General features: G+C 32.2%; 1 protein-coding gene across 1 annotated transcript in view; it reads left to right on the top strand.

The window, feature by feature from the left end:
• Nucleotides 1-13076, top strand: part of SYCP2 (synaptonemal complex protein 2) — a 72185-nt gene extending 59109 nt beyond the window's left edge. The window contains exons 35-45 of the mRNA XM_055104696.2: nucleotides 564-769; nucleotides 4642-4827; nucleotides 5700-5790; nucleotides 6063-6218; nucleotides 6783-6919; nucleotides 8025-8119; nucleotides 8222-8321; nucleotides 8754-8812; nucleotides 8968-9046; nucleotides 9175-9231; nucleotides 10219-13076. Coding sequence (XP_054960671.1) covers nucleotides 564-769; nucleotides 4642-4827; nucleotides 5700-5790; nucleotides 6063-6218; nucleotides 6783-6919; nucleotides 8025-8119; nucleotides 8222-8321; nucleotides 8754-8812; nucleotides 8968-9046; nucleotides 9175-9231; nucleotides 10219-10296 — 1244 coding nt within the window. The 3' untranslated portion in view covers nucleotides 10297-13076. The remainder of the gene's footprint in view (nucleotides 1-563; nucleotides 770-4641; nucleotides 4828-5699; nucleotides 5791-6062; nucleotides 6219-6782; nucleotides 6920-8024; nucleotides 8120-8221; nucleotides 8322-8753; nucleotides 8813-8967; nucleotides 9047-9174; nucleotides 9232-10218) is intronic.
• Nucleotides 13077-13839: the final 763 nt, after the last annotated feature.

Genomic DNA, 13839 nt, shown 5'->3' with positions numbered 1-13839 from the left:
GCTTCCTCTAAAGTAGCTATTGTGTTCTCAGTACTAAGGACCACTATGAAATTTCACATAAGCGCATACTCAGGAGATAGATGTACATGCCCTGATTCGATCTGAAAATTGTCTGAGGATTTATTTATATTAAGATTTATTCCAGCAGTAAATTTTCTAATTTTTATGTGAAAGATGTAGAGCAGATGATTTCTCAAGCCTTTTTCAATCATAAAATTTTGTGATGTGTATATATAACACAATCAGCTATGATGTCAGAATACTCAAGATAATACTTAGGTTGATCCTTATATTTCAGGTCATACTGTAGATATTTTTGTTGGAAAATGTTTTGAAAGTTCTTGTGGTTACAAGTACATTTTAAATTCAGCCATTTTGTTTTTCAGTCTTACAAATATTTTAAATATAACTTGGTCTTAATATTTTTAAAGCTATCCTTTTTTATAGCTAAGATTTGAAGATCTGACAAATTCTTAGAATTTAAATTAATCGTGCTATTTCTAAAGCAGACATCAATGATAACGCTTGCCATCTATTTTCTTTTTTATTTTGATGCAATATAGGTATAGAGAAAATAACAGAAAAGGATTTTACTCAGGATTATGACTGCATAACAAAATCTATATCACCTTATCCAAAAACTTCATCACTTGAATCCTTAAATAGTAACAGTGGAGTTGGAGGTACAATAAAGTCACCCAAAAACAATGAGAAAAACTTCCTGTGTGCAAGTGAAAGTTGTTCACCAATTCCACGACCACTGTTTTTGGTGAGAATGTATATATATTTTTCTCTTTATCAGATATATCTGAAGGTAGTAAGTTATTTTCCCTATCATCTTAATCAGATACACATTGCTTGTCTATTTAAGGTTTTGGGTTTGGTCTAGGGTCTTGGGGGAGAGGGACATAATGACAAGAGAGAGATACTTGCCAGTCTTGATGAACCTAACAGACAAATAAATGTATAGCTATACAGGAGGAAGAATGTGGTAGCAGGAGAGTACAGTAGTTTCTCATTATTTGTGGTTTCACTTTTTGAGGTTTCAGTTACCTACAGTCAACTGTGGTCTGATAATATTAAATAAGAAATTGCAGAAATAAACAATTCATATGTTTTACATTGTGTGTAATTCTGAATAGTGTGATGAAATATTGAGCCATCCACTCTGTCCCTCCTGGGATGTGAATCAACCCTTTGTCCAGTGTATCCATGCTGCTGTATACCCTACCTGCCTGTTAGTCACATAGTAGCCACCTTGGTTATCAGATCAACTGTAGAGGTATTGCAGTGCTTGTGTTAAAGTAACCCTTATTTTACTTAACAATACCGCCAAAGGGCAAGAGTATTGATGCTGACAATTCAGATAGGCCAAAGAGAAGCCATAAAGTTTTCCTTTAAGTGAAATGGTGAATATTCTGTGCTTAATAAGGAACCAAAAATAAGGTATGTGGAAGTTGCTAAGATCTATGGTAAGAATGAATCATCTTTCCATGAAATTAGGAAAAAGAAATCTGTGCATAGTATAATAGGGTGAGGTACTATCTGTGATTTCAGGAGGGTCTACTATATTTTAAGAAGAAATGATACATATAATGTGATAACATAGATGAGGAAGAATGAAGAACTTCTTTTCAACATATATTTACTTTTTATATTCCTACCATTTACCTGTTAAACTTCCTTATAAACACCTAAACCAAATATTGTAATTGCACTGTTTTCAACTAAATTATCAATTTACTTTGTCAACTTGTAATTTTTGTAACTAAAGGTTATTAAAGGCCATAGACTTTAAATTATGGTGAAATCTGAAAGAAGTACCTGCATTGCAGGAATAAGCCTATTCAGATCTAGAAAATGTGTGTAGTTCTTATGTGTAGAACAATTAGTAGTATCTCTTAGGAAGTGATCACTCCTGTTACAAAACTCTTATCTGTACTCTGTACAGTAATCACCCCTTATTCTCAGGGAATACGTTCCAAGACCCCCCAATAGATGCCTGAAATGGAGGATAGCACTGAATGCTATATATACTATCTTTTTTTCCTATACATACATACCTATGATTGTTTAATTTAAACATTAACTTATAAATATGCAATTTATAAATTATTACAGTGACAAAACAACAACTATAACAATACACTTACAGCATCACTACTCTTGCTTTTGAGGGGCATTATTTAGTAAAATAAGAGTTGCTTGAGCACAACGATATCTCCACAGTCAATCTGATAACTGAGATGGCTATTACTTGACTAACAGGCAGGTAGCATATACAGCATGGATATGCTGGACAAAGTGATGATTCATATCCCAGGCAGGACAGCCCGATAGCCAGAGATTTCATGGCACCACACAGAATTGTGCACAATTTGAAACTTATAAATGATTTCTGGAATGTTCCATTTAATATTTTTGGGCCATGGTTGAGCATGAGTTATTGAAACCCTGGAAAGCAAAACTGCAGCTAAGAGGGACCATTGTGTGTCAGAAAGATAAAAGTGGAACTATGCTGTTTAAAGTAGAGGTAGGAGATCTAAACCCTAGATCTACCTAGCCTCCTTCACCTCCTTCCCCCAAATAATCCCCAAGGCATATTTTCAAAACTCTGAGTTTCTACAGACCACAATTTGAAACCCAGTTTCACACTAGTGAAATTCACACAAATTCTCCTGTGATCCTTTATCAATATAGTTGGCCCTCCATATCTGTGGGTTCCACATCTGTGGATTCAACCACAGACAACAATATATATTTTTAATTGTGTCTGTATTGAACATGTACAGACTTTTTTTTCTTGTCACCATTTCCTAAACAATACATATAACAACTATTTAAGAGTATTTACATTGTATTAGGTATCATAAGTAATCTAGAGATTACATATGTATATGGGAGGATGTGTATAGGTTATATGCAAATACTGAACCATTTTATATCACAGATTTGAGCATCTTCTGATTTTAATATCCACAAGAGGTCCTAGAACCAATCCCTTTGTTTCTGTCATTCTTATTTTCCCCCGCATCCTTTAATCCCTTCAGTATGCCACCTTGCAAAATCTCCAAGCCTAGGTAATCCCCACCCACCATCTTTGATGCTACTCTGTGTTAGATGGAATTTTAACAGTTACATATTCATTGGCTGGACACTCATGAGACATTCCCCCATGCTGCCCCTTTACTGTCAACTCTTAATAAGGTGTTGGAAATTTGCTTTATATGGTAGTTGAACCTGCTTACGCTCTCAACACTGCTATGAGATAGTGCTCATTTCTCTACAGTTTTAACTAAGTAGATGTTATCAGTTGTTTCTGTTTTTGCCAGTCTGGTAAGCATAAAGTTGTGTCTTTAATTTGCATTTTCCTGACTCATTGCATCAATGAGTATTTTCACATGATTTTGGCCATTTTGTGAATTTCCTGTTTGTTTTCTTATTTTTAAATTGCATTGCTTGATTTTTCTTACAAATTTGTATGAGTTCTTAATATATTCTGGATATTCTTTATTCGTTGTATATAATGTAAACATTCTTTTCCTAGTATGTATATTTTCAGTTAATTACACAACTTCCCTATGACAAAAGATAGGACATAATCAAATTTACCAATCTTTTGGGTTGTTCAAGAAATCTTCCCCTAAGCTATTGTCATAAAAATATTTTCTTATTTTAGATTTGAGTCTAAATTTGACTCAAATTTTAGATTTGAGTCTCTCCAGGCTTTCTTTTTCATATGGATATCAAATTAGTGCAACATCAGGAGTGGAATAGTCTTAATTTAGTCATAGGCTGGGTGATCACATGGGCCTGGATTAGGCACCATTAGATTTTACTGTTTACTGGCCTGTTTATCTATCTCTGTGCTAATACCACCACTGCTTTAATTGGGGTCATTTTACATTTATACGGTGTTACATACCCCCTGCCCCACCATTCCTCAGAATTCCTTTGGCCCTTTACTGATTCATATACATTTTAGAATTAGTTTGTCTAAGGGAAGAATTGCCATTTTTCAATATTGATGTTGATCTTTCTTATCTACACATCATTTCTCTCTCCACTTTTTTGTCTTATTTCCTGCAAAGTTGGGTGAAGTCTCCTACAAAGGAAATTATGCATCTTGTTAGATTAATTCTTAAGTATTTTATGGGTCTTCTTTTTGCTGTATTAAAAGACTTTTTTTAAAAATTACATTTTCTGAGTTTTAAAATTTTTATATAGAAAAACTATTGATTGTTTTATCTCCAACAACCTTGCTGAGTTTTATCATGATTGTCTGCCTAGATTCTCTTGGCTTTTCTGTATAGACAGCCATATAAACTGTTACACATGAAGATTGGAACAGAAAATGCAAAAAAATTCTTATTCGTGTTCTTGTTAAGGTGACTTTGACCTCTGGAGCATAGAAACTGTACTAGCAGGGATCCTTATCTACAGGTTTTGGTCATCAAAGTAATAATCCACTTGCCTAAGGATTTTTTATTTTTAGTTATGAATTGGAATTGAATTTTTGCAGTGAATTAAGTAGTTTTGCAGTTTTGCTTTAATGTTTCTTATGTTCAACTCTTTTTGAAGTGGGGGGCTTTGAACAATTTTGTAACTTCTTATTGGGTTTTTGTATGTCTTCATTCATAGCCCAGACATACTCCAACTAAGAGTAATACTATTCTAAATAGAAAAAAAAAAAGTTCTCTGGTACTTACACAAGAAACACAAAACTGTAACAGCTATTCAGATGTAAGCAGTTATAGTTCAGGAGAACGGTTTATGGAAATTGAATCTCCACATATCAATGAAAATTATATACAAAGCAAAAGAGAGGTAAGTGTGGGACTATAACTTATAAGAACCATCTTAGTGTAAGGAAAATTTATAAGACTCAGATTACTGACCTTTAGTGGTAATTATAATATTTTAATGCTTTTCAACTGTTATTACCTGAAAATCTGATGTTTAAAGTATATAGAATGGCTTGATCATAGAAAAATATTTTTTGATAGAAGAAAGTTGAAACTTTTAAAATGAGAGTAGTAAGGTCTTAAATAGTGAGGATACCACTGCTGAACCCCGGATTGCATATTTACAATTGGCACTTTCTGGTTTCGTGAATATATAGGTATTTGGTTGAACTTCCTGCCAGCATAAAAGCCCATCCATCCATCAATAAAAATATTTTAATAACCTGTAAAATATAGAAAATCAAGACAGAATTTTACAACTTGGAGAGGGCTGTGATTTGAGCTAGACCTAAGTGGATGGGTAGGTATATGTAGATTAAGTGGAGAAAAATCAGTAACCTATGTAAAGGTTACTAAGTAAAACCTGTATATTCAAATAGTATAACATAAGGTTAGATGTGAAAGATGTGGTTTGAAAGAAGAATAGTTTAAACTTTAGTTTTCTGTGGCTCCTCATTTCCTGACTCAAAGAAATGGAAATCCTAATAAAGAAATGAAAAGCAGGAATAGAAAAAAATGTAGCTCACATCACAGCTATTACAAGAAGATTGAGGTCAACTTAGAATCAAGGTTAACACATGGTAAATATTAGAGATGAAAAGGAAGGGATAGAAACAATCTGAGAAAGAATTGACAGCATTTAAAATTATTGGTTTTTGGGTTTGAGAAAGGTGATAAAATGTGAATTGAAATATATTTACGGAATTTTTTTCTAATTTCTAATACGTATTTTAGGAAAGTCATTTAGCATCTTCATTATCCAAGTCTAGTGAAGGAAGAGAGAAAACGTGGTTTGATATGCCCTGTGATGCTACTCATGTATCAGGTTTGTAGTCATATAGTCTTGCTTTTTAAAAAATGATTACTGAAATGCTACATGACATTTCAACTAAAGGAATTATGTATTTTAAGTCATACCGTTATTCAACTTAATGTAAAAAGAAAATAAGTAAACTAGGTAGAATTGAATGCATAATTACCTAAAACATAATAAAAATACTTAGTGGAAACAAAGCCTTTTTAAAATAAAAGCAAGAAAATATTAGGTATTTTTAATGAAAATTGCAGCGCTTTTAACTTTCTTTAACTGTTCCTAAGGCCCCACCCAACATCTTAGTCGCAAAAGAATATATATAGAAGATAATCTAAGTAATTCCAATGAAGTAGAAATGGAAGAGAAAGGAGAAAGGAGAGCAAACTTGCTTCCCAAAAAACTGTGTAAAATTGAAGATGCAGATCATCATATCCACAAAAGTAGGTAGATCAGTAGCCTGTATCAAAATGCAGTTATTTGGAGGGTGGTTCTTATATTTTGAATGAGTCTATTTACAAAACAAATTTGTAAAGACAACTTTGGATATGTCCAAGATGGATGATGCTTTATTGCAAAGTTCACATTTATATGAATAATTGTTGTAGTAAGGGTCTTAGATGCCCATAGATCTCCCTCATCATTCTGTCACTTACTATCACATTTAGGTTAACTAGAGTATGAATTTACTGATGTGCTAGTACCTCACTAAATACCTAATAATAATGTGGAACTAGTTAAAAAGCAGTTAAAAATAATCCATAAATGTTCCAGCTTAAAGTAGTCATTTCTGCTGTAATAGCCATACCAAAATGTTTGTTTTATAAATCAGAATAATCTCATTTTTAAATTAAAAAAACATAAGGAACTCTTCTGCCTTTGATTTCATAATCCTTAGGTTACACATAGATTCGGAAAATAAGATAGATTTTGTTCTTAGCCTAATTACAAGGCTAAATTTAGAGTAATGCATATTTTAACTTCAGCAGATTGTTTTCATTTTTTAGTGTCTGAAAGTGTATCTTCATTATCAACAAATGACTTTTCTATTCCTTGGGAGACCTGGCGAAATGAATTTGCAGGTATAGAGATGACTTATGAGACTTACGAGAGGCTCAATTCAGAATTTAAGAGAAGGAATAATGTGAGTTATTCTTTAAATTATGATTTATACCCAATAATATAATAATATGCCACACTTTCTACTAGACCATTGGCTTGTTTGATCCTTTGGCAACAAAATATCCATTCATGAAACCAACTTTCCTTATATGTGAATAATTGGAATAAAATCTGTATATTACCCGTATTCTTTCTTTTGCTACTACTTTTTTCTCTTTTGTCCTATTTTCCTTTGCAGTTTAATGTTTTGGCTTTTCTGTGAATTTTTTTTTTTTTACTGGACAGTTTTCATGCCACTTTTCAAGACATTTTTTATGTCATTTAGGTGAGCATTAATGAAGATAGTATAGTGTAGTATAAAGAATGAGCAGCTGCAGTCAGAGAAATACCATTTCATTTTGTTTTACTAGTTCTGTATTATAGTTATGTAGTCTTAGTTTTTGAGGTTCCAGTGAGATAATGCAAAAATGCTTTTTAAAAGAATTTTTAATTATTAGTAATATATTTCTGCCTATCTCTTTCACATGCCTCTATTTGGAATCGATAGTTTTTTATGCCCTCCTTTGAATAAAAGATGTTTTGGGCACAGGTTATCAACACCCCCCCCCCCCAATCTTGCTTTCCTTTCTCCTATATTCAGGGTTAAAATTAGAAATTGCTTGTTTTTTCTGTTTCTTTTTTTTTTTTTTTTTTTTTTGCCCAAGGCCAACCTAATCTGAATAGAGAAGCTTTGACTTATATATTCTCATATGTGTCTGTAGCTAGATTTAAATATATGTTTTTGTGAAAAAAATGGTTTTAAAAAATTCTGAGTGTGACTTTTAGGCTGTGTCTTTGAAGAGAATTATAACCATCAGCATTTTTGTAAATACTGTAGAGTGTGGGGTTCTTATGAAAACAGTTGAGGACTCAACCCTTAGTCAAAGACCTACTGATGGAGTTAAATAAGTTCACTCAGAGCAGTGTCTATTAACACTTCAGTTTAAATAACTGAGTTTTTAATTTTTCACTTTTCCAAGTTCTTCTTAGTAATTTACATTTCGTGGAAAATTATTTGCTGTTACTGTAGTCTTGGTTAGAGTGTTATTTTGTAAAGATATTTTAACTTAAAAATGAGTATTTTTCAGATCCGACATAAAATGTTGAGTTATTTTACTACGCAGTCTTGGAAAACAGCTCAGCAACATCTGAGAACAATAAATCATCAAAGTCAGGACTCTAGGTCTGTAATAAAAATCTGTTCTGAAAACTTTTGAATGCTACATATTCATATATTCTGAATGCTACAGTTTTTAAAATTAATCTCATTTTGTTTCTGTAATAGGATTAAAAAACTTGATAAATTCCAATTCATTATCATAGAGGAGCTGGAGAATTTTGAAAAAGATTCACAGTCTTTAAAAGATTTGGAAAAGGAATTTGTGGTTTGTTACTTTAAAAATTTTTTAAATAAGTTTAAAACCTTATTTTTAAAGAGCTATACTTGGAAAAACTTTCTTTTTTGGGAGCACATCCTAAAGCTTTTTGTTCAGAAAATAATTTAGTTTTATCTTAGATTTCTAATCAGCTTCATAGAAACACTTTTCAAGTACGAACTTAAATTTATGATGAATATCTTTGATAATGAGAAATCCTGAGAGATTTTACTTTCAATTTTATTTTAATTTGAAAGAGCGTATGACATCTGGAATATTTTTAACATATAGCCATACTGTTTATTTAAATTTGTAATAATAGAAATAGAGTAATTCTACTGTTGGATTTTAATTTTTAATCATATTAAAGTTTAACTGGATTTTATTTTAGGACTAAAATATTTTATTTAGGACTAAATAAAATTTTATTAATTAATTTAGGACTTTTGGGAAAAGATATTTCAGAAGTTCAGTGCATATCAAAAAAGCGAACAACAGAGGTTAGTATGACATTCGTAATGACTATAATCTATAAAATTAGATTTTTAAATTAATAAATTTCTATTTGAAAAATTAAAATTATATATACTATATTATAGCACTCTAATTTGAATTATTGATAAATACAAGGTTAACTCATTATTTTACTTCTTAGGCTTCATCTTTTGAAAACTTCATTGGCTAAAAGTGTCTTCTGTAATACTGATAATGAAGAAACTGTTTTTACATCCGAGGTATAAATTTTATGCTTTTTATAGGTTACCTCTCTTGATTACAAAAAGAATTTGTTAATGTAACTTTGTCTTTGCTGTGAAAACTTTATGGTAAATTTCATGGGTGAAATATATTTACTTTTTTACAGATGTGTTTGATGAAAGAAGATATGAAAGTGCTGCAAGACAGGCTTCTTAAGGACATGGTAAGTCAACTAAGTTTGAAAATGGGATAATCATACTTTAATGTCTTTTGTTTTTGATTTTTTTGTGTGTGTGCTTTTATGTCTTTCTTTTTCTTTTGGGTTGAGAGAAGATAGTTTTAGCCCAATTACTTTTAGTTCTTTAAATAATGGGAGCATATTTATAGTGAAAGAATAGGGGTAATTTAAACAGGCCCTCCTAAGGAGTAAAAGAGAATATAAATTTGCAAATTGAAAAATTATCTGAATGATTTGTTTGCAGTTTCTAAACACTGGGTACTGCAGCAGGCGTCTGTCCTGCTGTGTCTTCCGAAGGAGAAAATATGGCAGGACAAAACTCCCAGAAAGTCTGTAGTTTAGTGGAAGAATTACTGTCTGTTTGGACAAGATGTCATTTACTTAGATTTGAGGATTAAATTAGTTTACTTTCCAGTGGCCTAGTAGACCAGCAGCTGCATTCTGGGGGGAAACGTGGACCTGGGAAGGGACTAAAGGTACTGTTTTAAGTGATAATGTCTTCGGAGTTTTCTCAAAGATGAAAGGCATTTTTAAGTACACTGATCTTTGTATACACAGTATATTAATGTACTTACAAAGATAGAACCTCAATATGCTGACATAGTACAGGATCAAGATGTGGCTAAGCTAGTTTAGCTTCAAGCAAACAAGCTACTTAACTAGGTTGATCCTTGTTGAAATTGTTTTCTAGACTTTTAATTTTACTCTCTTCCTTTAAAAATTGAATCTAAATTTCACTGATTTGGGGCTTTAAAAGATTAGAGCCTTCTCTCAACTGATTGTCTTGAATATCAGTAATGATCACAGAATTCTGTGGATATCTGTAGACCTGTTAGAAGGCAGTATCTTCATGAAAGAAGTTGTTTTAAAATGAATCACTAATAACAGCTTGATTTTTTTTTTCTATTTTATTTGGTGGTTTTACAGCGAAAATGTGAAATCTAAGTGTGATTTTTTTTTTCTTGGCTATAGCTAGAAGAGGAGCTTCTTAATGTACGCAGAGAACTGATGTCAGTATTCATGTCTCATGAAAGAAATGCTAATGTGTGAAATCTAGTTTTTATCACCATACTTTATCTAATTATTATTCTCTGTGTATAACTGAGGAAATAAGAATAGTCCTACAAAGAGAAAAATATACATGTCACCGAAGCAAGTGTACCCTTTATAGGAACCCTCAAATTAAAAAAAAATGTCTTTTAATGGATGAGAGGGAACCACTATAACATGAGTCCAAGCCCAGAAGACTTCTGTCTATACAATATTTTTTTTTAATTTTGGAGATAGAAGCTTTAAGAAACTTTTTTGAGTTAATTATACTCATAAAATGAGTTTCTTTAATAAATTAAATTTTATTGTGTAAAATGTATTATTACATAAAATGTGTTTTTGAATCAATGCAGTTTGGGGATGAATATAATTAAAATATGTTTAATAACTTAGAATTCAACTAATAAAAATTTAGCCACACTTACAAGGGGGAGGAAGTCCCTAGTTTAAAATGTATAACTGAGTGGTAGATCAGTACTTTCAGCACACTGTTGGAAACATTTATTCAGATATGGCTCTAATGTATTAGGAAGCACTAAATGGCCTAAAAAAGCTACTACATTGCCTAAATATGTTAATTCAATATAGAAGTCCTATTTCATAAGCAGGCTGTTTGACAAATACTTTTAATCTAGTAGTCATTGTAATATCTTGCTAGATTAATTTATAAAAATGAGTATACATTTGATTTGCTTTTAATGAAGTTGAAATAAATGCTTATGTCACTTGAATAAATATAAATCATTATATTCCTATTTTGTGAACATTGGGTATCTGAAGAAGGATATTTATTTGATCCAAAGTATAATACTAAGTAGCTTTACTATCCCTTGTCTATTTAATGGTAGCAGAGTATTATTCAAAAATAATACCAGTAATTAAACAGTGGGAAAACTGGCTTCTTAAAACCCTTCTCATTTTGGTCAGCTTTATGCAATTATTAGCATCAGCTAAGATTTATTGATAGGGTAGTGGGGTTGCTATTTTAAGAGAGTGACAGCGTTGCAATATTAAATACCACTCAGGACTTGCAAATCCATCTTGCCCTGTGAAGACTAATTCCATCATGTCTTATCACCCTGTTTACCTCATCGTCAGCCAAATTTCCAAGACTCCTAAATCATACCTCATACTTGATTTCAATACTGTACTATATGTGTAATCTATCCCAGGTTCTTTATTCTTTCCAACTCTTCTAAAATCCTATCATTACCAGCAGTTGTGCCCCTCTAAACCTCAATTTCCAACATTCTTATCACTCCAGCCTATCTTTCCAACTTGCTTTGTATAGTAGTCTCAGGCTATTTATACTTTTTCTCTATTCCTGTTACCTTCTTGTCTGTCCTTCCTTCCTTACCCATTCTAGATGCCAGAGTTCAAAATAATACTCTCTTGCCCTTTCTCTTCCTGTCAACCTTATCCACTAATTCTTAGCTGTCATTCTACCAATTGAACAGCACAGGAGAAAATAATACAATCAGGCTTTAAATGTATGGCCACTTACTTCAAATGGACACTCAACATTGCTCAACAGTCCTTACTCTGCTCTCTTTAATTGGCTTTACCACATTTCCAGAGTATTATTGCATATAAATACCTCTTTCCTTGATTCTTTACCTTTGAGCTGATTGTCTAACCTCATAATTTTCTCATCTTCACCCTAAAATCTAACATGTTTCCTGCATCAAGACCAGCATTTTCTGATTTCTCTTTCAGTCCAATAGCAGATTTGTTTATTTAAGAACAATCACCCTACTAGTGATTAATGGGTTTTAATCCCATTATCTTTGATTTTCCTCTCCTGATTTTTATAGTCCATGTTAATTAAATAAGTAAATAAGTAAATAAATAGGCCTTCCATTGACATCAAAATCTCCTGAAACCACTGCCCTACCCATATAATTATCCATTCACTTTTACAAAGAATATATCAGAATAATCTTCTCAGGTTACTATCTCAACTTCTTTGCTTCCTTCCCTCAATGCAGCTCTGCCCCTACTATTTCATCAAAACTACTTTTATCAAAATCAACAGTCATTTAAGTAAAAACAGATTAGATTTGGTAACACAGCCTCTCAGTGGCATTTCATGCTTAAAATCCTCTGCTGGCATGTATTTGCTACTCTTCTGTGTCTTTTCCTTGGGTTCATTCCTAGTCTCTTTCTTTTCCTCAGTCAGTACTTTCACCTTAAGTAATTTCATCTAGTCCCATATAATAACTATTTCTGTGTTGATGATCTCAAATTTATAAACGTTCTGACCTTCACTTTGGACATCAGAACATTATAAATACTGCTGTATTGACGTTTCTAATAAGAATCTCAACTCTCAAAACAACTTGATTTGTCTCCCTTACCATTCTTTCTCTTCATCAAAGAAAAAGTGAACTTTGTCTTCCTATCTCAATAAAGTTACTTTTAACTGCCCAAATATTCAAACCAAAACCTAACAGTAATTCCTGAATTATTTTCCTTTTAGCCAAACAGTAAATTGATCAACAATTCCTATAGATTTTACTGCCAAAATATGACCCACATCTGAATACTTTCTGCCACTTGCACTGTCTCTGTGACAATGTCAGTATAATTTCTCACACAGACAATTTCAACGGCCTCTTACAATGGCTTTTCAGCATTTATACTTTTCCTTCCACACTTTTTTCACTTAGCAGCCAACACTGTCTTGCTAAAGCATAAATCATACCATGTCACTCCCTTACATAAAACTCTCCAGTGACACACACTCTTAACCAGTGGGTCAAGGGACAACTCATAAGGGAAATCAGAAAATACTTTGACAAATGAAAATGCAACATACCAAAACGTGATCCGTTGAAAGCAGTGCTCGGAGGGATATTTATAGCTGTAAGCACCTACAATAAACAGTAAGAAAGGTATCAAATCAATAACCTTACTTTATACCTTAAAGAACTAGAAAAATTTAAAGCTGTCAGAATCGATGAAATAATGAAGAACTAGATCAGAGATAAACAGAACAGAAAAACAACACAGAAAATCAATAAAAACAAAATTTGGTCCTCTGAAAAGATCAAGAAAATAAACCTTTAGCAGACTGACTAAGATAAACAGAAGACTCAAATTACTAATGTGAGAAATGAAAGTTAGGGACATGACTACTGAAATTTCGGAAATAAAAAGGATTCTAGGAGAATACTATGAATAATTATATATCAATAAATTAGTTAACCTAGATGACATCGATAAATACCTAAAAACACAAATTACCAACACCGACTCAAGAAGAAATAAAAAATATCAACAGACCTATAACATGTAAAGAGGTTGAATTAGTAATCGAAAACCTCCCAACAAAGAATTCTATCATTTAAATAATGCCAGTTTTTTTTATTTTTTCAAATTTATTTATTTATTTTTTAGAGACAGAGTCTCACTCTGTCACCCAGGCTGGAGTATGTTGGTCTGATCTTAGCTCACTGTAACCTCAAACTCCTGGGCTCAAGTGATCTTCCTGCCTCAGCCTCCTAAGTAAGCTTAGGACTCTAGGCATGTGCCACTATGCTC

The sequence above is a fragment of the Pan paniscus genome, chromosome 21 (genome assembly GCF_029289425.2).
Source record: "Pan paniscus chromosome 21, NHGRI_mPanPan1-v2.0_pri, whole genome shotgun sequence".
Classification (NCBI taxonomy): Eukaryota; Metazoa; Chordata; class Mammalia; order Primates; family Hominidae; genus Pan; species Pan paniscus.
The sequence above is the reverse complement of the archived record's forward strand: the minus strand, read 5'-3'. Positions and strand labels throughout refer to the sequence as shown.